Source organism: Leucoraja erinacea, chromosome 29, assembly GCF_028641065.1.
Source record: "Leucoraja erinacea ecotype New England chromosome 29, Leri_hhj_1, whole genome shotgun sequence".
NCBI lineage: Eukaryota > Metazoa > Chordata > Chondrichthyes > Rajiformes > Rajidae > Leucoraja > Leucoraja erinaceus.
The window spans coordinates 12874287-12900515 of NC_073405.1; the positions used below are offsets into that span (position 1 = coordinate 12874287).

The 26229-nt window shown below is 38.8% G+C and overlaps 1 protein-coding gene across 1 annotated transcript in view; it reads left to right on the plus strand.

The window, feature by feature from the left end:
* The window catches only part of LOC129710934 (mucin-16-like), a 98689-nt gene that overhangs the window by 60893 nt on the left and 11567 nt on the right, over window positions 1-26229 (plus strand). The window contains exons 83-117 of the mRNA XM_055658241.1: window positions 640-666; window positions 1342-1493; window positions 1580-1647; window positions 2540-2709; window positions 3529-3555; window positions 4229-4380; window positions 4467-4534; window positions 5427-5596; window positions 6416-6442; window positions 7118-7269; window positions 7356-7423; window positions 8316-8485; window positions 8625-8651; window positions 9452-9606; window positions 9701-9768; window positions 11415-11584; window positions 11726-11758; window positions 12136-12272; window positions 12359-12426; window positions 13274-13443; window positions 13583-13618; window positions 14534-14670; window positions 14756-14823; window positions 16594-16763; window positions 16902-16928; window positions 18215-18351; window positions 18434-18501; window positions 19766-19935; window positions 20083-20109; window positions 21408-21544; window positions 21632-21696; window positions 24329-24498; window positions 24614-24640; window positions 25697-25833; window positions 25916-25983. Of these exons, the coding sequence (XP_055514216.1) occupies window positions 640-666; window positions 1342-1493; window positions 1580-1647; window positions 2540-2709; window positions 3529-3555; window positions 4229-4380; window positions 4467-4534; window positions 5427-5596; window positions 6416-6442; window positions 7118-7269; window positions 7356-7423; window positions 8316-8485; window positions 8625-8651; window positions 9452-9606; window positions 9701-9768; window positions 11415-11584; window positions 11726-11758; window positions 12136-12272; window positions 12359-12426; window positions 13274-13443; window positions 13583-13618; window positions 14534-14670; window positions 14756-14823; window positions 16594-16763; window positions 16902-16928; window positions 18215-18351; window positions 18434-18501; window positions 19766-19935; window positions 20083-20109; window positions 21408-21544; window positions 21632-21696; window positions 24329-24498; window positions 24614-24640; window positions 25697-25833; window positions 25916-25983 (3523 nt within the window). The remainder of the gene's footprint in view (window positions 1-639; window positions 667-1341; window positions 1494-1579; window positions 1648-2539; window positions 2710-3528; window positions 3556-4228; window positions 4381-4466; window positions 4535-5426; window positions 5597-6415; window positions 6443-7117; window positions 7270-7355; window positions 7424-8315; window positions 8486-8624; window positions 8652-9451; window positions 9607-9700; window positions 9769-11414; window positions 11585-11725; window positions 11759-12135; window positions 12273-12358; window positions 12427-13273; window positions 13444-13582; window positions 13619-14533; window positions 14671-14755; window positions 14824-16593; window positions 16764-16901; window positions 16929-18214; window positions 18352-18433; window positions 18502-19765; window positions 19936-20082; window positions 20110-21407; window positions 21545-21631; window positions 21697-24328; window positions 24499-24613; window positions 24641-25696; window positions 25834-25915; window positions 25984-26229) is intronic.

Sequence of the window (26229 nt, forward strand, 5' to 3'; positions counted from 1 at the left end):
AACATTTAATGTCTATGTAATCTCTCATCCAAACCGTTACTTTAAAACAATATTTTGCTTGTGATGGTCTACTATAGTTCACTCTTACCCCTAGTAAAGGGGTTGTCTATCCCTCTCCAATACTGCCTCTGGTCTACTCCTCGTCAGCTGCTTCTCCCAGTCTGTTGCCTGTCTCTCTCCTTTTCCTGCCTTTCGCTCCCTGTCACAGTCCTGGTTTCTAAGGCTGAGATAAAGAGGAATTTCCTCACACAGAAGGGTTGCAAACCTCTGGCGCTGTTCGCTTAAGGACAGGAATTAATAGATATTTGGGTACTGCATGAGATTGGGTATAGAGTAGAGTTGACACAAATCACAAACTGTCTTACTGAACGACAGCGTGTACTCCATGGATAATTGGTTAGCTCCTCTTCATCCCCTCCATTCATGTCCTCCTGACCTATCCATTTCTCTAGCTCATGCTCAGCCAGTTCATGCACCTTCATTTCAGTTCTGCTATACATTCACATCTTTAGCAATGGTCCCATGTCCTGCTTCGGTGTGACTCTGCGAATCACTGTCTACATCAACCTGATAATCAATTGCAACATTGGGCTTTTAATAACTGTCATTTTTACCAAATGTATTTGTTTTGTTTTATAGGTTACCATGAGCCAGCAGCTTTAACCAGTAAGTATCATCCTTTATCTCCCTTTAGTTCATATTGCCATAACAAAAATAAAACTGAATTTAGATAATACTTCTTAACAAATGTAAAACTGAACTAGTCAGACAAATAATTTCACAAGGCCAGTCTGAGAGAATAATCGACTCATTTGTATTGTAGATATGGTGAAATTATAAACTTATTCTTTGGAAATTTGCTTAGATTCTTATAGCAATCAAACAGAACAATTATTCTTTATAATCCAGTTTACAAATGGACCATCCCGTTGCTATTAATGGTTCCCCATCACTGCTGGCCATACAGTACATCCTGCTCCACCCAACATACCAATGTACCAATCACTTGCGTCATTGGACATTAAAATCATAGTGATAAAATCATAGATGGGAACAGAATTTGGCCGTGTGTATCATGAAGTCTGTGCCAATGGTCTTCTACCCCTTTATACTAATCTTACGTTAATCACATTTTTTATTCACCCCACATCCTCAACTGCAACAAAGACTTTCGGTTTACCTACATACGAGGGGCATTATACATTGGCCATTTTTCTGACACTTGTATATTATTAGTTTACGTAGAACACATCCTTCCCATCTTCAGACTGAGTAATGCAAATAAATCAGCAACAGAATTAATAAATATTGATTGATATTTTTTCTCAATTTCCTTAACAGCAACACCGCCAATGCAGACCACAACTCCAAATTTGCAAACAAATCTCGAATTTAATGTGACCTTCATTGCAACTAACTTGGCTCCAGCAGCAGAGTTACAAGATCCCAATTCAGCATTGTTCAAGTCTGCAGCAAGTATTGTTACTTTACAGGTCAGTTGACAAATTATGGATTGATATAATTAATTAACCACTTGTTGTTTAGTTTGTCTAATGCCATAACTGGTGCTTTTCTACAGCTAAGCCAACTGTTTAGCAGCAGCAAGATCAACAAAACCTTCTCCAGCTGCAGAGTTCTCTCATTCAGGTAAGGAATATTGATAGTAAGTGTGTAAGACAGAACTGCAGATGCTGGTTTAAATCAAAGATAGACACAAAATGCTGCAGTAACTATCTATGGAGAGAAGGAATGGGTGACATTTCGAGTCGAGATCTTTCTTCAAACTGAAGAAGGGTCTCGACCACAAACTTCACCCATTCATTCTCTCCAGAGATGCTGCCTGTCCCGCTGAGTTACTCCAGCATTTTGTGTCTAATAGTGATAGTAATCCTGGCCAGACAAGGACTTGTTTTTGTGAAAAAATCATTCCCAAAGCAAAATCTCCAGAGAGTTCTGTGAGATGATGGTGATGCATGGTGATGCATCCAAGTCCTTCATGTACTATGGGCACAATCATGTGCAGGATCACAAACATGCATTGATGCACCAGAACATCAGAACATGACTTTGAAATTCTGGACAACACCCACATCATTCAGACATTGTGGTCTTAAGTAAAAGTTTCCATTGAGTGTTTCTAAGGTCAGCATTGTTTTGAAAGGAACCAGATCCAGGCTGTTGAAGGCAGTAGTGGAAACTCACCTACGATGGATCCTCTATGTAAATGTAACATCCCCATCATCATAGCTCATCCTGGTCCCAATGTATTAATTACTGTGTGAAAATAATATGTCCAGAATAAATAATTGTTCAGAAACACATCTACGGTGAAAATATTAAATTTAGTTAACCCTATCCCTAATAAATTTAATTACAAATAATTTTTCAAACTAATTCAGGCAATTACATACTGCGAGTAACAATTCGGTTACACAATGTCTATTATGCCCCAACATTTTAAATCAATGCACAGAAATGTCAGAAATCTTAGGTCTTACATCTGTACATTTATTTAATGGTATCTGCATTTGTTCCTCAGCCCAGCAAACTCACAAAGTACCAGAGTGCATGCTAACTGCACTTTCAGTAATGACTCTGATCCTCAGGAAGTTAACAGAGTTGGAGTGTATCGTGTATTCAGTGACAAGACAAATGGCATCACCTCCTTACAACCATATATGTTGGACAGTAACAGCCTCTACGTGAATGGTATTTATCACTGTTTGGAATTTTCTGTGTTTGCGTTACTATATGTGAGATCAAAGTCAGAACATTTCATAAAACCATTCAATTTCTCCCCTTTTTTAGTTAAATATCATACCTAAAACACACTGTTTTACATTTTCAGATTACCATGAATCTATTGTTCTTTTAACACTGTTACCTGATAACATTTAATGTCTATGTAATCTCTCATCCAAACCGTTACTTTAAAACAATATTTTGCTTGTGATGGTCTACTATAGTTCACTCTTACCCCTAGTAAAGGGGTTGTCTATCCCTCTCCAATACTGCCTCTGGTCTACTCCTCGTCAGCTGCTTCTCCCAGTCTGTTGCCTGTCCCTCTCCTTTTCCTGCCTTTCGCTCCCTGTCACAGTCCTCGTTTCTAAGGCTGAGATAAAGAGGAATTTCCTCACACAGAAGGGTTGCAAACCTCTGGCACTGTTCGCTTAAGGACAGGAATTAATAGATATTTGGGTACTGCATGAGATTGGGTATAGAGTAGAGTTGACACAAATCACAAACTGTCTTACTGAACGACAGCGTGTACTCCATGGATAATTGGTTAGCTCCTCTTCATCCCCTCCATTCATGTCCTCCTGACCTATCCATTTCTCTAGCTCATGCTCAGCCAGTTCATGCACCTTCATTTCAGTTCTGCTATACATTCACATCTTTAGCAATGGTCCCATGTCCTGCTTCGGTGTGACTCTGCGAATCACTGTCTACATCAACCTGATAATCAATTGCAACATTGGGCTTTTAATAACTGTCATTTTTACCAAATGTATTTGTTTTGTTTTATAGGTTACCATGAGCCAGCAGCTTTAACCAGTAAGTATCATCCTTTATCTCCCTTTAGTTCATATTGCCATAACAAAAATAAAACTGAATTTAGATAATACTTCTTAACAAATGTAAAACTGAACTAGTCAGACAAATAATTTCACAAGGCCAGTCTGAGAGAATAATCGACTCATTTGTATTGTAGATATGGTGAAATTATAAACTTATTCTTTGGAAATTTGCTTAGATTCTTATAGCAATCAAACAGAACAATTATTCTTTATAATCCAGTTTACAAATGGACCATCCCGTTGCTATTAATGGTTCCCCATCACTGCTGGCCATACAGTACATCCTGCTCCACCCAACATACCAATGTACCAATCACTTGCGTCATTGGACATTAAAATCATAGTGATAAAATCATAGATGGGAACAGAATTTGGCCGTGTGTATCATGGAGTCTGTGCCAATGGTCTTCTACCCCTTTATACTAATCTTACGTTAATCACATTTTTTATTCACCCCACATCCTCAACTGCAACAAAGACTTTCGGTTTACCTACATACGAGGGGCATTATACATTGGCCATTTTTCTGACACTTGTATATTATTAGTTTACGTAACACATCCTTCCCATCTTCAGACTGAGTAATGCAAATAAATCAGCAACAGAATTAATAAATATTGATTGATATTTTTTCTCAATTTCCTTAACAGCAACACCGCCAATGCAGACCACAACTCCAAATTTGCAAACAAATCTCGAATTTAATGTGACCTTCATTGCAACTAACTTGGCTCCAGCAGCAGAGTTACAAGATCCCAATTCAGCATTGTTCAAGTCTGCAGCAAGTATTGTTACTTTACAGGTCAGTTGACAAATTATGGATTGATATAATTAATTAACCACTTGTTGTTTAGTTTGTCTAATGCCATAACTGGTGCTTTTCTACAGCTAAGCCAACTGTTTAGCAGCAGCAAGATCAACAAAACCTTCTCCAGCTGCAGAGTTCTCTCATTCAGGTAAGGAATATTGATAGTAAGTGTGTAAGACAGAACTGCAGATGCTGGTTTAAATCAAAGATAGACACAAAATGCTGCAGTAACTATCTATGGAGAGAAGGAATGGGTGACATTTCGAGTCGAGATCTTTCTTCAAACTGAAGAAGGGTCTCGACCACAAACTTCACCCATTCATTCTCTCCAGAGATGCTGCCTGTCCCGCTGAGTTACTCCAGCATTTTGTGTCTAATAGTGATAGTAATCCTGGCCAGACAAGGACTTGTTTTTGTGAAAAAATCATTCCCAAAGCAAAATCTCCAGAGAGTTCTGTGAGATGATGGTGATGCATGGTGATGCATCCAAGTCCTTCATGTACTATGGGCACAATCATGTGCAGGATCACAAACATGCATTGATGCACCAGAACATCAGAACATGACTTTGAAATTCTGGACAACACCCACATCATTCAGACATTGTGGTCTTAAGTAAAAGTTTCCATTGAGTGTTTCTAAGGTCAGCATTGTTTTGAAAGGAACCAGATCCAGGCTGTTGAAGGCAGTAGTGGAAACTCACCTACGATGGATCCTCTATGTAAATGTAACATCCCCATCATCATAGCTCATCCTGGTCCCAATGTATTAATTACTGTGTGAAAATAATATGTCCAGAATAAATAATTGTTCAGAAACACATCTACGGTGAAAATATTAAATTTAGTTAACCCTATCCCTAATAAATTTAATTACAAATAATTTTTCAAACTAATTCAGGCAATTACATACTGCGAGTAACAATTCGGTTACACAATGTCTATTATGCCCCAACATTTTAAATCAATGCACAGAAATGTCAGAAATCTTAGGTCTTACATCTGTACATTTATTTAATGGTATCTGCATTTGTTCCTCAGCCCAGCAAACTCACAAAGTACCAGAGTGCATGCTAACTGCACTTTCAGTAATGACTCTGATCCTCAGGAAGTTAACAGAGTTGGAGTGTATCGTGTATTCAGTGACAAGACAAATGGCATCACCTCCTTACAACCATATATGTTGGACAGTAACAGCCTCTACGTGAATGGTATTTATCACTGTTTGGAATTTTCTGTGTTTGCGTTACTATATGTGAGATCAAAGTCAGAACATTTCATAAAACCATTCAATTTCTCCCCTTTTTTAGTTAAATATCATACCTAAAACACACTGTTTTACATTTTCAGATTACCATGAATCTATTGTTCTTTTAACACTGTTACCTGATAACATTTAATGTCTATGTAATCTCTCATCCAAACCGTTACTTTAAAACAATATTTTGCTTGTGATGGTCTACTATAGTTCACTCTTACCCCTAGTAAAGGGGTTGTCTATCCCTCTCCAATACTGCCTCTGGTCTACTCCTCGTCAGCTGCTTCTCCCAGTCTGTTGCCTGTCCCTCTCCTTTTCCTGCCTTTCGCTCCCTGTCACAGTCCTCGTTTCTAAGGCTGAGATAAAGAGGAATTTCCTCACACAGAAGGGTTGCAAACCTCTGGCACTGTTCGCTTAAGGACAGGAATTAATAGATATTTGGGTACTGCATGAGATTGGGTATAGAGTAGAGTTGACACAAATCACAAACTGTCTTACTGAACGACAGCGTGTACTCCATGGATAATTGGTTAGCTCCTCTTCATCCCCTCCATTCATGTCCTCCTGACCTATCCATTTCTCTAGCTCATGCTCAGCCAGTTCATGCACCTTCATTTCAGTTCTGCTATACATTCACATCTTTAGCAATGGTCCCATGTCCTGCTTCGGTGTGACTCTGCGAATCACTGTCTACATCAACCTGATAATCAATTGCAACATTGGGCTTTTAATAACTGTCATTTTTACCAAATGTATTTGTTTTGTTTTATAGGTTACCATGAGCCAGCAGCTTTAACCAGTAAGTATCATCCTTTATCTCCCTTTAGTTCATATTGCCATAACAAAAATAAAACTGAATTTAGATAATACTTCTTAACAAATGTAAAACTGAACTAGTCAGACAAATAATTTCACAAGGCCAGTCTGAGAGAATAATCGACTCATTTGTATTGTAGATATGGTGAAATTATAAACTTATTCTTTGGAAATTTGCTTAGATTCTTATAGCAATCAAACAGAACAATTATTCTTTATAATCCAGTTTACAAATGGACCATCCCGTTGCTATTAATGGTTCCCCATCACTGCTGGCCATACAGTACATCCTGCTCCACCCAACATACCAATGTACCAATCACTTGCGTCATTGGACATTAAAATCATAGTGATAAAATCATAGATGGGAACAGAATTTGGCCGTGTGTATCATGGAGTCTGTGCCAATGGTCTTCTACCCCTTTATACTAATCTTACGTTAATCACATTTTTTATTCACCCCACATCCTCAACTGCAACAAAGACTTTCGGTTTACCTACATACGAGGGGCATTATACATTGGCCATTTTTCTGACACTTGTATATTATTAGTTTACGTAGAACACATCCTTCCCATCTTCAGACTGAGTAATGCAAATAAATCAGCAACAGAATTAATAAATATTGATTGATATTTTTTCTCAATTTCCTTAACAGCAACACCGCCAATGCAGACCACAACTCCAAATTTGCAAACAAATCTCGAATTTAATGTGACCTTCATTGCAACTAACTTGGCTCCAGCAGCAGAGTTACAAGATCCCAATTCAGCATTGTTCAAGTCTGCAGCAAGTATTGTTACTTTACAGGTCAGTTGACAAATTATGGATTGATATGATTAATTAATCACTTGTTGTTTAGTTTGTCTAATGCCATAACTGGTGCTTTTCTACAGCTAAGCCAACTGTTTAGCAGCAGCAAGATCAACAAAACCTTCTCCAGCTGCAGAGTTCTCTCATTCAGGTAAGGAATATTGATAGTAAGTGTGTAAGACAGAACTGCAGATGCTGGTTTAAATCAAAGATAGACACAAAATGCTGCAGTAACTATCTATGGAGAGAAGGAATGGGTGACATTTCGAGTCGAGATCTTTCTTCAAACTGAAGAAGGGTCTCGACCACAAACTTCACCCATTCATTCTCTCCAGAGATGCTGCCTGTCCCGCTGAGTTACTCCAGCATTTTGTGTCTAATAGTGATAGTAATCCTGGCCAGACAAGGACTTGTTTTTGTGAAAAAATCATTCCCAAAGCAAAATCTCCAGAGAGTTCTGTGAGATGATGGTGATGCATGGTGATGCATCCAAGTCCTTCATGTACTATGGGCACAATCATGTGCAGGATCACAAACATGCATTGATGCACCAGAACATCAGAACATGACTTTGAAATTCTGGACAACACCCACATCATTCAGACATTGTGGTCTTAAGTAAAAGTTTCCATTGAGTGTTTCTAAGGTCAGCATTGTTTTGAAAGGAACCAGATCCAGGCTGTTGAAGGCAGTAGTGGAAACTCACCTACGATGGATCCTCTATGTAAATGTAACATCCCCATCATCATAGCTCATCCTGGTCCCAATGTATTAATTACTGTATGAAAATAATATGTCCAGAATAAATAATTGTTCAGAAACACATCTACGGTGAAAATATTAAATTTAGTTAACCCTATCCCTAATAAATTTAATTACAAATAATTTTTCAAACTAATTCAGGCAATTACATACTGCGAGTAACAATTCGGTTACACAATGTCTATTATGCCCCAATATTTTAAATCAATGCACAGAAATGTCAGAAATCTTAGGTCTTACATCTGTACATTTATTTAATGGTATCTGCATTTGTTCCTCAGCCCAGCAAACTTACAAAGTACCAGAGTGCATGCTAACTGCACTTTCAGTAATGACTCTGATCCTCAGGAAGTTAACAGAGTTGGAGTGTATCGTGTATTCAGTGACAAGACAAATGGCATCACCTCCTTACAACCATATATGTTGGACAGTAACAGCCTCTACGTGAATGGTATTTATCACTGTTTGGAATTTTCTGTGTTTGCGTTACTATATGTGAGATCAAAGTCAGAACATTTCATAAAACCATTCAATTTCTCCCCTTTTTTAGTTAAATATCATACCTAAAACGCACTGTTTTACATTTTCAGGTTACCATGAAACCACACCTTCAACCAGTGAGTATTATTTCTGTTTCTATATTAATCTAATTTGGCAGGACCTCTTTGGGTGATAATGTCATGCATTGATACAGCATGGAATAAGTCGTGCAGCTCACCAGCTCACATTTACATGAATCGTATATCAATCCTAATTTTTATTTCCCAAGATTCTCATAAAACCCATGCGGATGCAATCTCTCCTTCAAGGCTCTTTATAGTGGCCCATTTGCTTGCATCTTTTTATTGTTTGTCGATGTAGACTACTCAGTGCCGGATTTACTTATAGGCTTGGTAGGCTGAAGCCTAGGGCCTCAGAATCTAGGGGGCCTCTGGCCAAGGCGTATAATATTTTTGACACTATCATAAGCCTTTCGTACATATGCTGTCACAACGCACTGTAGTCTCTAAACAACCCTTTGTGTAATTTTCCTTGCCCTCCATTTCAGAATAATACTGTTTTAAGGTGATAAAACGACACTAGTACTGGCAATAAATACATTTTTAAAAAGCGCAGCTCTCCAGCCCCTTATCTCATTGACTACGCTCGGCTGCACATCAGTGTCTATCTGGTGGACTCTTCCATTTTCCTCTAGTCGTGGGGGTGAGGGATTGGGAGGGGCCTCACAAGTGGAATAGCCTAGGGCCTCTCTTCATTTAAATTTGGCAATGAGACTACTCCTTTCCATCAAATTAGATCCCAATAAGTTTCAACAATAGCTGAAAATATTTCACTGCATTCTCTACATTCCAAGGGAATCTGATTTCAGTGTGAGTGGTACAAATAATTCAGCAATTTTCTCAATTTTTTTTAACAGCAACGCCTCCGATACTGACAACGTCTCCAAATCTGCAAACAAATAACTTTGATTTTAATGTGACCTTCATTGCAACTAACTTGGCCTCAACAGCTAGTTTACTAGATCCTACCTCAGCATTGTTCAAATCTGCAGAAAGTATTATTAATTTCCAGGTCAGTGGGAAAATTAACTCTTGATATAATTAGTTAATTAATTAATCACTTGTGATTTCATTCATCTAAAATTACATCTGTTGCTTTCCAACAGCTGAACCAACTGTTTAGCAGAAGTAATATCAAAAAAACCTTCTCCAGCTGCAGAGTTCTCTCATTCAGGTATGGAACACTGATGATCATCTTGTCACAATTTGCTTCAGCGTTGGGCGGTGACCTCAGTAAAAGTATATGACATGCGTAACCATTTACATTTCTCATAATGTTGATGGCAAGGTCACACACAAGGAGTTTATTTTAATGAAAAATTATTTCCAAGCAAAATTGGGGATTTGTAGAGAATTGTGCAATGTCAATGAAGATGATTCCAAATCTTCCAAGTACCAGGAACAACACCTTTGAAAAGGCCACATCTGGATGTGACATGATCTAACTGTTGACTCTCAGATTCTAGCAGAAGCTAGTTACAGCATTCCCCGGAGTGGGTTTGCTGAATAGGGAGTTGCTGAATATACTCCAAGCCATCAAGTGCAGTGGGGAGAACTTGCCTCAGATATATCCTCCAAGTAATATTCTACTCCCATCATCATAGGTCTGCCTTTGCATTACAAGGACATGACTACAAACAATACCTAAGACAAATTAATTTCTCAGCAGTACTATGACAATCTGAAAATAATAGACTAAATAACACAATAGAAGTCAGAACAATAGAGAAGACTATTTCAGTGCATTATCTGCACTTTTTGTAGTTATCTCATCTCTGACATTTTAACGTTTTGCAGGGAAATGAATTATGTCCTATCTTGTCCAAAGTTACTGTTTAATCTGTTGATTACTCTTCTGTAATTATCCTCAGTGGATATGTTTAAGGCAGAGATAGATAGATTCTTGATTAGTACAAGTGTCAGAGGTTATGAGAAGAAGGCAGAAGAATGGGGTTAGGAAGGAGAGATAGATCAGTCATGATTGAATGATGGGCTGAATGGCCTATTTCTACTCTTATCCCTTTTGACCTTATAATTCTGTAAGAGGCGAGCATCCCAGAGTGCTCTCAAACAGGAAATTATTTTGTTCCTCTGCACTTGTCAAAAACTACACTATCTTACTCCACCCAACTGGTTGGATGTGACTCTTGTGGCTAAAGGGGTCAGGGGGTATGGAGAGAAGGCAGTTACAGGATACTGAGTTAGATGATCAGCCGTGATCATATTGAATGGCGGTGCAGGCTCGAAAGGGCTGAATGGCCTACTCCTGCACCTAATTTATATGTTTCTATGTTAACTGCTTAACCTTTCACTCCTCATTTCCTGACATGACATCATTATCTCCTTTAACCTTCCTTTGTCTGTCACTACACCCATCTATTAATCACCTGCTTACCTGTATCAATTTATCGCTTTCCAGAATTTATCTTGCCACCACCTTTCTTATTCCGCTTTCTCTCCTCAACTACAGTCAATCTGAGGAAGTCCCAACCAGAATTGTTGTCCATCCATTTCCCTTCAGAGATACAGCCTGACCCATTCCTTTCCACCTGCGTTTAGTTTAGTGCTCAAAATTCCAGCATCTGCAGTTCTTTGTGGCTCCACTTCACTAAGTATTCTTTGTATGACATTGTTCTCTATTACCACAAATTCTACATTTCAAAGTGATTCACAGCAGCAAATAGAGCATATACTTTGTGCAATGAAGAATTTCAGCTCCAGCATTTAACATTACAGTGTTGCAATGGAATGTGTGAGGAGATGCTAACAAGATTTCAATAATCCCTGATTTATTTTATTGTCTCTCCAACTATTCCACAGCCCTGAAAATATACAGGACACCAGAGTGTTTGCAAACTGCACTTTCACAAATGAAACAGATCCTCTGGAGGTTAATAGGGTTAGAGTGTACCGTGTGTTCAGAGACAACACGAAGGATATCACCGTCTTCGGAGTGTATTTATTGGATCCCAATAGCCTCTTCGTGAATGGTATTTATAAAATAAATAAATATTTGCTTTGTTTTTTATATAAATATAATCAATTTGGGAACATATAATAAAATCAATCAATTTTCATGCATTTTGCAATGACTTTCCATTTCATGCATGATGTTTTGTTTCATTTTTCAGATTACAACGAAGCAACATCAATACCATCAACCAGTGAGTGCATTTCTATGTCTAAATTTTCCCCTATTTCCTACTATTGCAGGATGTAGCAACAGTGAATATATTTTGTTTAAGACTCACTGAATATGGACAAATGCAGCCACCTTATTCGTGATGTAGTGTTGGCACAAGGGTGAGAAGTGACCATCCCTGCCACAGTTCTGATCCCAATTACAGACATAATGAACAAAATTGTTCGATGCCACAATTGTAGAAAACGCTTTATCACATTTATTCCCGATGAGGTGCAACAGCTGCAGAACATATTCTGCTGTGCTTTTTACATTCATAGTTCTGGAGGATGCAAATGGTTCAGCAGCAGGAATTATTTAAACGCAGCTTAATATTTTTTTCACCTTTTTTCTTAACAGCAGTGCGACCAACTCCGGCAACTAATCCCTTTGAGTTTAATGTGACCTTTGTTATAACTAACTTGGCATCAACAGCAAATTTACAAGATCCCAATTCTCCGTTATACACATCTGCAGTAAAGATTGTTGATTTCCAGGTCAGTTGGCAAATTAATGATTGATATATTTAATTAATTACTTGTGATTTATTTTTCCTAAAATTGCAACTGTTGCTTTCCTACAGCTGGACAACTTGTTTCGCAAGAGCAATATCAAAAATTCATTCTCAAGCTGTAAAGTTATTTCTCTCGGGTAAGGAATATTGGATAATCATTGTGATTAGTATTTATTTGAAAATGGTGTGACTTTAGTGAAAATACATGGCTATGTGGCAAGGTCACATAGTGGGCATCTTTTTTGTGGGCTTCTTTTTGTATTAATATAATTCTGAATAGAAAATCATAGATTTTCAGAGAATTCCCTTAAATCCACAATGGTTATTCTTCTGCTGGACGTATAACCATGCACAAAAGGACATGCAATGGTGTGATCTAAGGCATGAATTGCACATCTGGACATCATTTTGAGATGGTGCAACACTTCTGACGATCCCATAGGAATTGTAGTCTACTCAAGAGCAGAATTGGCTCAGAGCATTTCAATGCAGTGATCGACCTTCAGCTCAGATACATCTTCTAAGTAATATACTATATCTTTGTCATTGCTTCAGACCTTCAGACCGTTATATCTTCAGACCTTACAATGAGAAATCCAAATAATGTTTCATAATTCACTTCATCTCATGTACCAATTTTAATGTAGCCCCGCAAATACAAGGTATTCCACCATGCTCTCTAACTGCACCAGCGGAAATTATTTTGATCCTCAGAGGTTAACAGACATGTTGTTCTATACTTGTCAAACACTTCATGAATAGTCCTTTGATTGACTTTGTTCCGCAATGACTCAATTTTGTTGTTCAAATCAAGTCACTGTTCTGGATTGAGCAAGAACAGTGAACCTTACAGGAATAGTTTGACACATTTCAGTCCCAACATCTCACTCAGACTATTGTAAAGGAATGTATGGGAAGATGCTGAGGAGGATTTCAGAATAACAATTCCTAATGTACTTAATTGCCTCTTCATCTATTTCACAGTATTGCAAATATACAGGACACCAGAGTGCATGCAAACTGCACTTTCAGAAATGACTCTGATCCTCAGCAAGTTAACCGGGTTACTGTGTACCACGTGTTCAGAAACAGCACAAAGGAAATCACCATGTTTGGAGTGTATAGACTCGACAGGAACAGCCTCTATGTGAATGGTATTTATCAAAGAAAGGAATATGTTGCTGTTTTAATACAAATGTGATCATGGATAAAATGTGGTAAACTCATTCAATTTTAGTCCACTATTTTATGATGCTTTCCCATGTCATGCATGATGCTTTCTTGATCTTTCAGATTTCCACATAGAATCATCATCAATACCATCAACCAGTGAGTACATTTCTATTTCTAAAGATTTCTCTATTTCCTGCTATTGCAGTGAGTAAGAATGAAGTGAATATTCTTTATTAAAGCATAACAATGGAAAGAGGATGAGATGAGACCATCTGGTTTCAGCACCATTGCTAACCATAGCATTACACACCACCAGAGTGCTTCCAACATTCCCCATCAGCACTTCTACCAAAATGGTGAAATACTGTGGTCACCCACGTCACGTGTTTGTTGCAAGTTGCACTGTGCGAATCTTCCACTGCAAACTACAGAGTAAAATGAATGGATACTGTTATGACTATTTTCTACAATGTATATGGATTATAGATTTACCAAGCCAGCATGGAAGCAGGCCCTTCAGCCCAATATATCCATGCCAACCTAGATTACCATTTTTTCGAGATATACTTCTAAACATTTCCGGTCCATGTGCCTGTCTAAATGTCTTTCAAATGTTATTATTATATTTGCCTCAACCACTTCCTCTGCCAGCTCGCTACATACGAGGTTAAAAAAAAATTCCCTCGGGATCCTAGAAAATGTTCCTCCTCTCACCTTAATGCAATGCCATCTAGTTCTTGATTCCACAATCCTATCCATGCCGCTCATGATTTTATACACCTGTGTTGGATCACCCCTATTTGCCCATTGTAATTGAGCAGCTGGCTATGAGGGTAAATTCCATGAATGGGGCTGAGACTTGGAACAGTGATACAGTTGTGGGCTGCTTAAATGTTTGTCCATTATCAACTGACAGATGATCAGGTGAGTGATGTGCAATGTATTGTGCAATGTGTCAGTCCAAGTGATGCCGTGATGGGTGAAGGCACCTAATTCTGAAAGATACATATAATTCAGCAACATGACTTCTTTAAACTTCGTGTGATACTCTTTTCTCATTTTTCTTTATAGCACTGCCTCCTCCTAAGGCGTCAAATCCCTTTGATTTTAATGTGACCTTTGTTATAACTAACTTGGCATCAACAGCAAATTTACAAGATTCCAATTCACCATTGCACAAATCTGCAGCAAGTATTATTGTTTTCCAGGTCAGTTGGCAAATATATATTGATATATTTAATTAATTACTTGTGATTTATGTTCTCTAAAATTCCAACTGTTGCTTTCTTACAGCTGGAAGAATTGTTTCGCAAAAGCAATATCAAAAATTCATTTTCAAGCTGTAGACATATTTCTTTCAGGTAAGGAATATTGGATAATCATCCTGATTAGTATTTAGTTCAATGCTGTGTGACTTTAGTAAAGTACATGGCACTATAAAAGCCATCATGTTCCTTTCTGATGACTCTGATAGTAAAATCAATGCAACCAAATCATAAGGAGACTCACTTATGTAGCAGAAATTTGTGGATTTGTAGAAAGTTGCACAAATTATTTGTGCTGGTGATTGGAAATCACCGTGTGCCAGATGCATAATCATGCAGAAGAGCCTGGACATACATTGACTGAGGCATGAATCACACATCGGGACACATTATGAGATTGTTCATCACCTCTGCATAGGCCAGAGGAATTGTAGCCTACTCGAGGATAGAATCCCAAGAAGTGCTTGGATTCTCAGGCTAAGTGGGAGCTCGGGGAATTGGCACCAGCCATAGAATGCAGTCACTGGACCTCAGTTGGCATTTGTTCTATAACAGTGGCGCAGCTGGTAGAGCTGCTGCCTCACAGCATCAGAGATCCGGTTTCAATCCTGACCTCGGTTGTTGTCTGCGTGGAGTTTCCCTGTAACCATGTGGATTTTCTCCGAGTGCTCCGGTTTCCTCCCACATCCCAAAGATGTGCGGGTTTGTAATTGACCTATTGTGTAGGGAATGGATGAGAAAGTGGGATGGGTGATCAATGGTCAGGTAAAAGTGGATAAATGTGTTATCAATGGTCAGCATGGATTTGGTGGGCTAAGGGGGCTTGTTTTCGCATTGTATCTCTAAAACCATATAATATTCTACCCAACATCATACCTCTCCCTTCAGATCTCAACACATTACTATAAACAAATAAATCTTCAGGATACAATAATTTTTCAAAATCACTTAAACAGTTTGAAAATATAGTACTACTCTGCACAATTTAACTCCAGATAATAATCCAAACTATTTCTTGGCATTGACAAACATATTAACTGTAACTGTCTGGGCCCTCTCAGCACTAACATTTTATATTTATGGAGAGGAATGGATGGCATCTTAAATATTTCAAATAAGAAATCAACACTTGGAATACTATCTGCAGTCCTGGTCATCCATCTATAAGATGGTCGTAAGTTGGAAAAGGTGCAAAAGAGATTCACAAGGATGTTACCGCAACCTGTGGGCTTGAGTTATTGGGACAGGTTGGGTGTGTGGGACTTTTTTTTATTTACAGCATAGGAGGCAGTGGGCTGACCTTATTGAGGTATGCAAGATTATGAGAGGTATGGATAAAGTGAACATTCAGTCTGTTTCCCATGGTGGAAGGTTCAGAAACAAGAGGGGCTAAACTTAAGGTGAGGAGGAAGAGATTTAAGAGGGACCTCGAGGACAGCTTTTCACTCAGAGGGTCTGGAGTGACCTGCTGGAAAAAGCTAAAACAAATACAATTATGACTTTCAAAAGATATTTGAAGAAATATACAGATAGGAAGGCTTTAGGTTAAATGCAGGCAAATGGGACTAGCCCAGAATGGAACATGGTGGGCATGGATAAGAAATATCATATTCCATTGCTCTATAACAGCATTTGCGGAATTTATTGTGATTCTCCAGAGATTAACAATAAGTAAACACGTTGTTCTCTACTTGTGAAACATTTCATGAACTGTCCTTTGATTGACTTTGTTCCCCACTGATTCAATTATGTTGTTCAAATCAATTCACTGATGTGGATTGCAAAGGGATTTATCGGTAGAAATGAGAAGGATTTCAAAATAACAATTCCTAATTTACTTCATCTAATCCTCCATCTATATCACAGCACTGCAAATATACAGGACACCAGAGTGCAAGCAAACTGCACTTTCAAGAATGACTCTGATCCTCAGGAAGTTAACAAGGTTACTGTGTACCATGAACTCAGAGACAATACGGATGGCATCTCCAAGTTAGGAGCATATAAACTCGACAGCAACAGCCTCTACGTGAATGGTATTTATCCATGAGAGAAAAATCATATTTTATTGCATGGATGTTATCAAATTATGAACATTTTATAAAAGCATTTCATTTTATTCCATTATGTCAGGATGACATTCCATCTTAAGCTTTTGCCTTTTGATTTTTCAGATTATCATGAATCAGCACCTTCACCCAGTGAGTACATTTCATTTTTAAACATCCTTCTATTTTGTATTGGCAGAATAAGTCACAACAGTAAATACCGTTTATTGAATACTCTGTAAATGGTGTTCGATGCAGCCTATAGGTGATGCAGTGACGGCAAGTGTATGAAAATACATCCCATCCATTGCCATCAATGGAAGAACCAGAATGGTACCATTTTCAGGCTCCTGTACCTTCTTCCCGATTGCAGGGGTGAAATGAGTGTGTGGCCAAGGAGGTATGGGGCACTGATGCTGCCTTTTTAAGGCAGCGACTCCTGCAAATCCCTTTAATGGTGGGATGGTCAGAACCCGTTATGGTCTGGGCCTTTTGCCATCTGTGACCACACGAGAGATCATTGATGCTTTTGTAGCAATGTTTCTGAGAATTTTGGATTTGCCTTAGCTAATTGGATTAAGTTGATTATTACTGGTTGAGCAGTGAAAATGTGAACGTTAGGAGGCAGCAGAAAATGTGTTCCTGTGTTGAAATTGGATGAATGGCTGTGCAGTGAATCACAAGAAATGGCATTATTATTTCTCAGTCCAATTCAACTGAGCACCTAAAATGTCAGTAAAAACTGATGTGTCATCATTATCTCCATCAGCAAGTGTTCCCTCTTCCAGTCCATTTTACATTAGGCATGTTAATGGATGCATGATAGACATATGCCTATCTACAACAGAAATGGCACATACCTCAGATTAGAGCCACAACCCAAATTTAGAAAAAAGGTGAACAAGGCAGCATAGCGGTACAGCGGTAGGGCTGCTGCCTTACAGCGCCAGAGACCTGGGATCGACCCTGACTACGGGTGCTGTCTGTACGGAGTTTGTACATTCTCCCTGTAACCGCATGGGTTTCTTCCCGCATTCAAAAGACTACAGGTTTGTAGGTTAATTGTAAATTGTCCCTAGTGTGTAGGAGTGTTAGTCTATGGGCGATTGCTGGTTGGAGTGGACTCAGTAGGCCAAAGGCTCTGTTTCCGTGCAGTATGTTTAAAGTCTAAAGTAAAGACTTCAATGTGGTGTCCAGCATAGGCCCTTCTGCAGCATGATGCAACCAATTCCATGTCCTTTAGTTAGGGCAGCCCCAGTCCCAGCAGCATGCAAAAGCATCACATCTAGTCCTGTTATGGTCTAACTACAGCAGAAAATGTTCTGCTTCCTTTCAACATTCCTGTTTAATTGAACTTCAGTCTACAGAATTCAAATGATTCAGCAACAGGGATTTTTAAATCACAGCTTAATTAATTTTTTTCATATTTTCTTTAACAGCAGTGGCACCAATTCCGATCAAAAACCCCTTTGACTTTAACGTGACCTTCACTATTACCAACTTGGCCTCAACAGAAAGTTTGCGAGATCCCAATTCACCATTGTACAAATCTGCAGCAAGTATTGTTGCTTTGCAGGTCAGTTGGCAAATTAATGATTGATATAAATTAATTAACTGTGTATATTTCATCTAAAACTCCAACCGTTGCTTTTCTCCAGCTGGACACATTGTTTAACAGAAGCAATGTCAAAAAATCATTCTCCAGCTGCAAAGTTCTCTCCCTCAGGTAAGGAATATAGATAAACATCTTGGTTTGTATTTATCTCAAAACTGTGTGACATGGCTCAGCTAAAACAGTTACATTAATCTTGTCAAATCTGATAGTAAAAACAATGTGAAAATATAACAAAGGAACTATTTTAAATTATTCTTAAACCCCATCATTAGTGTACAAAGAGTTCCATAATGTTCCCATTGGTGTTTCCAAATCTGCCTTGTGCCAGGTGCATAAACATGCAGAAGAGCATGGACATGCATGGCACCTCTCGGGTATCTAAACACCACTTTGAGATTGTGGATCACGTCAGTGTGCCCATATGCATTGTGTCTACTCAAGCTGAAGTTGACTTTTCCCTTAAGAACCTTCTACTGCATTACCGAGTGTGGAATTGCCTGAAGCGGCTCCGGCCATCAGTGCAGTGATGAGACTCATCTCAGATAGATACTCAAAGTAATATACTACTCCATCATACCTCTCTCTCCCTTCAGACTACCAACAAATTACAATGAACCAAATAATACTTTAAGACAATTTATCATCTCAGAAATTCTGCAACAATCTGCAAGGGTGACACAGTGGCATAGTGGTAGAGTTACTGCCTTACAGCGCCAGAGACCCAGGTCCGATCCTGACTACGGGTGCTGTTTGTACAGAGTTTGACCGCTTGGGGTTTTTCCCGGCTGCTCCAGTTTCCTCCCACACTCCAAAGATGTGCAGGTTTGTAGGTTAATTGGCCTTGGTAAAGATGGTAAATTATCCCTAGTGGGTAGGATAGTGCTAGTGTATGATTCATCTCAGCCCCAAAGGAACACTTATGGAAATAACTTTGATCCTTCAGAGGTTAAAAGTACCAAAACTAGTTTTGTTGTGGTTGTTAAACACTTTGCTAACAGTCCTTCATACAGCTTTGTGTAGGAAAGAATTGCAGATACTGGTTTAAATCGAAGGTAGACACAAAACGCTGTAGTAACTCAGCGGGACAGGCAGCATCTCTGGAGCATTCCATTCCTTCTCCCCTGAGATGCTGCCTGTCACGCTGAGTTAATCCAGTATTTTGTGTCTACCTTCATACAGCTTTGTTCTCCATTGACACAATGTCTCGGGTTCCAATTAATTCACCGTTGCAGATCGGGCAAACACATAATAGCAGTAACATTGCAGACTTCAGCCCTGACATCTTCTGTTATCACAAAGTAACATATGGAAAGACCAGAGGATTTCAAAATAACAGTTCCTGATACAATTGATTGTCTCTCCATATATTTCACAGCCCAGAAAATATACAGGACACCAGAGTGTATGCCAACTGCACTTTCAGAAATGACTCTGATCCTCAGAAAGTTAACAAGGTTAATGTGTACCGTGTGATCAGTCGCAAGACGGGCAGCATCTCCACCTTAGGGACTTATTTACTGGACAGTAACAGCCTCTTCGTGAATGGTATGTATGAGTGAAAGGAATATTCTGTTTGTTTAGTTTAAATACATCTATCTGATCACATTGATAAAATGTCATGAAAGCAATCCATTTTGATCCTTGCAAAAGAGAATTTACATGTTATATATAATACTGTTTTCAATGTTTCAGATTACCATGAAACCACTTCTATGACCAGTGAGTACATTTTCTGTTTCTATTTTTACCTATCACTACCTTTTGTTTGAGGAGATGACCACAGTGAATATTCTTTATTAAATAATCACTAAAGTCAGTTGCAGTGCAGCCTTGGTAGTAATGATGCAGTGTGATATTGTGAATGTGAGATGTAACGATCCCATCCTCAACTATGATTTTGGCATCACTGCTAGATATGCCATTGCACGCCATCAGAGTCCATGCAATCCTGCATATCATTACTTACACTAGCAAAGTTGAGTACTGCAGTCACCCATTCCACTCATATTTGCAGCAGCTTGCACTGTTTATGTGCTAAATTTTACTGCTTTGGGCAAAAACAAACATGTTTTTTTTGTGCATACATACACTTACAATGGAGTGTTTTGGTCATAGGCCTGCTGTGGTTGAACAATTGGCTACAATTGCAAACTCTGAGAATGTGCGTGAGACTTGGGGCAATGATTCAGTTGTGTACTGTTGTGACGACAAAGATAGTCAGTAGATGGGTGATATATTGATCAGCATGTGAGCCCATTAATGTGGTGAGTAAAAGAGATGTAATTGGAGCTTGCAGCCACTCCAAAGGACTTTGCACATTTTGCAGAGTTGTTTCCATGTTGTAGACTTGTATCCATCTGGAGCTTGGCTTGTATGAAGGGGGCCAACACTCTGTCAGTATTGACTCAACAGTAAAATGACGAAAATTAGGTAACTGAGAATTTGCACAGCTCCTGCACTTGGCTGAACAGCACCAATGGGCATCACCCGTTTCCCAGTTCTGTCCAATAGACCCCCTAGTGCATTATGATTAACCCTAAACATAACCTAATACATCAGTCATTATTATCCTTTTTAACAACTGTGGAAATTGTTGGAAGATAAATGATTGAAAGGTTAAAAAACTGTGTGTGTGCTACACTATCCGGACCACTTTATGACGGACAAGTTCATGAATTGATCTGCAACTTGCTAGACCAAGAGTGCTGGATACCTGAAATTATAGCCATACCCCACATTTGAAAACAAATTAAAAAAGGCTCAAAAATAATGTCAAGCTCAATGAAAAGGGAAGGTTGCTAGGAAATGATACAGCGTAATGGAAGTTCTCTGGTGAAAGATGCTCTAGTTCCAATAAAGTATGTAACAGACAAAACTATTGGATGCCAATATAATTGATCGCTCCTTTCCATCACACCGGCTCCCAAATGTGCTTTCTATATTCCGGGTACAGGATACAAATGATTCAGCAACAAGAGCTTTTTTTAACAATATTCTTCTGTTATTTTTCTTAACAGCAATGGCACCCATTCCGAAAATAAACCCCTTTGATTTTAATGTGACCTTCACTATAACTAACTTGGCCGCAACAACAAGTTTACAAGATCCCAATTCACCGTTGTACAAATCTGCAGCAAGTATTGTTGATTTCCAGGTCAGTTGGCAAATTAGTGATTGATGTAATTCATTAATTACTTGTGGCTTTATTTCATCTTAAACTCCATATGTTGCTTTCCAACAGCTGAACGAACTGTTTGCTGCCAGTAAGCTCAAGACATTCTCCAGCTGCAAAGTTCTCTCATTCAGGTAAGGAATATTGATAATGATCCTGGTCAGTATTTGCTCCAATGTTGCATGTGACTTTAGTAAGGTAAATGACACTGCAAAAGCATTTACATTTCTGTTTGATAATCTACAATGGTGCTTCCAAATCGTCAATGTGCCAATTGCAAGATTGTGCACGAGCTTGTGAACATGCATTGATGCATCCTGAGGCATAATTGCATATCTGCACATCAGTTCGAGGCTTTGGACTACATCTGCATGGCCTTCAGGCACTGTCATCTACCCGAACATAAGTTGGCCATAAGTACATCGAAGTTCTGTTGCTGCATTGCCTGGGGGAAATTATACTTGATTAGGTTTCAGGCCATCAAGTGTAGTGGTGGAAATTCACCTGAGAGGGATACTATCCATCATCAAAGCTCTCCCTTCAGACCTCCAGCACATTACCATAAACAAATACAGTACTTCAGTACAATTTAATTTCTCATTGACACTACAATAGTTTGGTTATATTGCACTATGCACAAAATAATCCATACAAACTTATTCACAAATTGACATATGTTACCTGCAAATGTGTTAGTCATATCAGCCCGAACATTTCAGAATTAGGTCAGTGAAATGGATGATATCTTAAATTTTCCAAATAAAAACTCAAAATCCTGTTTTATGATTTATTTACTCCACAACTAATTTATTGCAAGATTACTCTGAATGTATTAAGGGCACCAGAATGCTTTTGGAAATAATTTTGACGCTCTGATCATTAATAGACAATAGGTGCAGGAGGAGGCCATTCGGCCCTTCGAGCCAGCACCCCCATTCAATATGATCATGGCCAATCATCCCCAATCAGTACCCCGTCCCCGCCTTCTCCCCATATCCCCTGACTCCGCTATCTTTAAGAGCCCTATCCAGCTCTCCCTTAAAAGTATCCAGAGAACCGGCCTCCTCCGCCCTCTGAGGCAGAGATTTCCACAGACTCACAACTCTCTGTGTGTACATTTTGTTCCTCATCTCCGTTCTAAATGGCTTACCCCTTATTCTTAAACAGTGGCCCTGGTTCTGGATTCCCCCAACATCGGGCACATGTTTTTTGCCTCTAGTGTGACCAAACCCTTAATAATCTTATATGTTTCAATAAGATCCACTCTGATCCTTCTAAATTCCAGAGTATACAAGCCCAGCCACTCCATTCTCTCAGCTTATGACAGTCCCTCCATCCCAGGAATTAACCTTCTAAACCTACATTGCACTCCCTCAATAGCAAGAATGCCCTTCCACAAATTAGGGGACCAAAACTACACACAATACTCCAGGTGTGGTCTCACTAGGCCCTATACAACTGCAGAAGGACCTCTTTGCTCCTATACTCAACTCCACTTGTTATGAAGACCAACATGCCATTTGCTTTCTTCACTGCCTGATGTACCTGCATGCTTACTTTAATGGACTGATGAACAAGGACACCCAGATCCCTTTGTACTTCTCCTTTTCCCAATTTAGATAATAATCTGCCTTCCTGTTTTCGCTACCAAAGTCGACAACCTCACATTTATGCACATTAAACTGTATCTGGCCACCCACCCAACCTGTCCAAGTCACCCTGCATTCTCATAGCATCCTCCTTACAGTTCACACTGCCACCCAGCTTTGTGTCATCTGCAAATTTGCTAATGTTACTTTGAATCCAATCCAATCCAACTTTATTTGTTAAACACTTTAAGCCAACCAATGTTGACCAAAGTGCTGTACAGAAGAATAAACAAGACATCATAAACAGACAACATAACAGAACATAACGTAACAGCTCACATAACGCGCAAAAATTACATATGAAATACAACAATAAATTAAAAGACATAAAACATGAGTAAAAATAATAACCACGCAATAAAGCAATCAAAATAAGAAATTAAATCAAGTAAATAAAGTCGACATCTTACTGGGTATCAAAGGCCACGGAGAAGAGATGGGTTTTAAGAAGTGATTTAAAAACAGACAGAGAAGAGGCCTATTTAATGCGGAGAGGCAAATCGTTCCATAATTTGGGTGCCGACACAGCAAAGGCACGGTACCCTCTGAGCTTCCGCTTAGTTTTAGGCCCACTCAGGAGCAGCTGATTATCTGACCTGAGAGAGCGGGCGGGTGTATAAGGGTGTAGAAGCTCAGATAGGTAGGGCGGGGCAAGACCATTTAGGGATTTAAAAGCAAATAAAATAATTTTAAAATGGATCCTAAACTGAATAGGCAACCAGTGGAGTGAGGCTAAAATGTGCGAAATGTGCTCATGTTTACGTGTGCCAGTTAAAATCCCTTCATCTAAATCATTGATGTATATTGTAAATAGCTGCGGTCCCAGTACCGAGCCTTGCGGCACCCCACTAGTCACTGCCTGCCGTTCTGCCTTAGTAACTAAACACGTTGCTAAACACTTCATTAACAGTCCTTCTTGCAACTTTGTTTGCTACTGATATACTTGCGGAGGTTCAAATCAATTCACTGATGCAGGTTGAGCAGACGCATAATACTGTTGGATTTCAGCCCGACATCTTCTGTTATCGCAAAGTAACATATGGAAAGATCTGAGATGGTCTTTAAAATAACAATTCCTGATATACCATAATTGATTGTCTCTCCATCTATTTCACAGCCCAGAAAATATACAGGACACCAAAGTGTATGCCAACTGCACTTTCAGAAATGATTCTGATCCTCAGGAAGTTAACAGAATTAATGTGTACCGTGTGTTCAGTGGCAAGACGAGCACCATCTCCAAATTAGGGGCTTATTTACTGGACAGAAACCGCCTCTTTGTGAATGGTATTTATCATTTACAGGATATTCTGTTTTGTTCATTTTAATTATATAAAATTGAGAATTTCATTAAAAGTAAACATACTTTAGTCTTTACAATGATGACATTATTTTTTTTTAGGTTACAATGAACCCACAGCCTCAACCAGTGAGTACAGTTTCTGTTTCTATAAAGTATTTCACAATTATTTCCTTGTCGTGTAGTGTGTAACAACTGTGAATATTCTTTCTTAAAACGTTACAAAATCTTATCAACCGCAACCTCCTCATTAGAGATGGCAGAAGTGTGATATTGAGAAGAGTATTGAAGAGATACTGCACGGTAACAAGCCATCAATCCCAAGTCCACATCAGCCATCAACAAGAGGATGAGATGTGACCAACCAATTGTCACCAATGGCTTTGGCACCACTGCTAGCCAAACATTTTATCATGATCCCCTCCAATCATTATTTCGTATTGAAAAATATAAGAGTGCAGGAAAAATGCCTAGGCATAATGTGTTTGAGTGCTGTGCCTGCTGAGGTTGAACAACTGGCTTGGTGCAAAATCCTGAGAACCAGGGTGGGACTTGGAACATGATTCAGTTGTGAGCTATTATAAGGATTGTTCTAATGATGAGTGATGGAAGTTCTCGGCTGATGCATTCAGTTATGTTGGACCCAGTGATGTTGTGAGCAGGAGAAAACATTTGAAGACGTTTTGAGCATCTGTGATGGCTCAAGAGTTCATTTACGTCTTTACAGTAGTGTCTAGGTCTTTGGGTCAGTATTTAACTGGATGATGAAATTATGAAAATTAGAAGCCAGCTGGAAATTTATACAACTCCCACTGAATGGCTGCTACTACCATTCATGGGCTGACTTTACATTGTGAGTGGCGAGAACTAAAGTGGTAGGGAGTTAAATTAGAGACAAAAGTTAAATTTTCTGCAAATATATATGAGACAACAAAATAGTGACAAGCTGAATGAAATAATATACATTGTACTATGAGAATCTTGCAGCAATTCAAGGTTCTCTGAGAGGAGCAGTACTGATCCCAATTGCAAATGTAATGGATGTCAACATTGTTGAATATTCTTTCCCAAAACCGCTGCACTTTCTACATTCCAGGTTAATCCTTAATTCTATAGAATGCAAATGAATCAGCAACATGAATTATTTAAGCTTTGTTTGATATTTTTTCTCATTTTTCTTCACAGCACCTCCTCCAGCTCAGCCCACACAGCCCTTTGATTTTAATGTGACTTTTGTTATAACTAACTTGCCCCCAACCAGAACTCTACTAAATCCCAATTCAGCATTGCACAAATCTGCAGCAATGATTGTTGCTTTGCAGGTTAGTCGGCAAATTAATTATTTATATAATTAAATATTTGTGCTTTATTTGATCTAAAACTTCAACTGTTCCTTCCTTTCAGCTGGACAGACTGTTTAAAAGCAGTAAAATCAAAAAATCATTCACAAGCTGCACAGTACTCTCTTTCAGGTAAGGGATATTGAATCCTGAATAGAAATTATATTTGTATCACACTGCGTGACTTTAGTAAAAGTACATAGCACTGCAAATGCAATCACACTTCTTAGGATCTCTGATGATGACATTAATATGGCAAGATGATATTGGGACATGTTTTTGTGAGAGATGATGCTCAAATCAAAATGGTGGATTTACAGAAATTTCCACCACATCCATGATGTTGGTTCCAAATCTTCTGTAAATGAAATGCAGAAA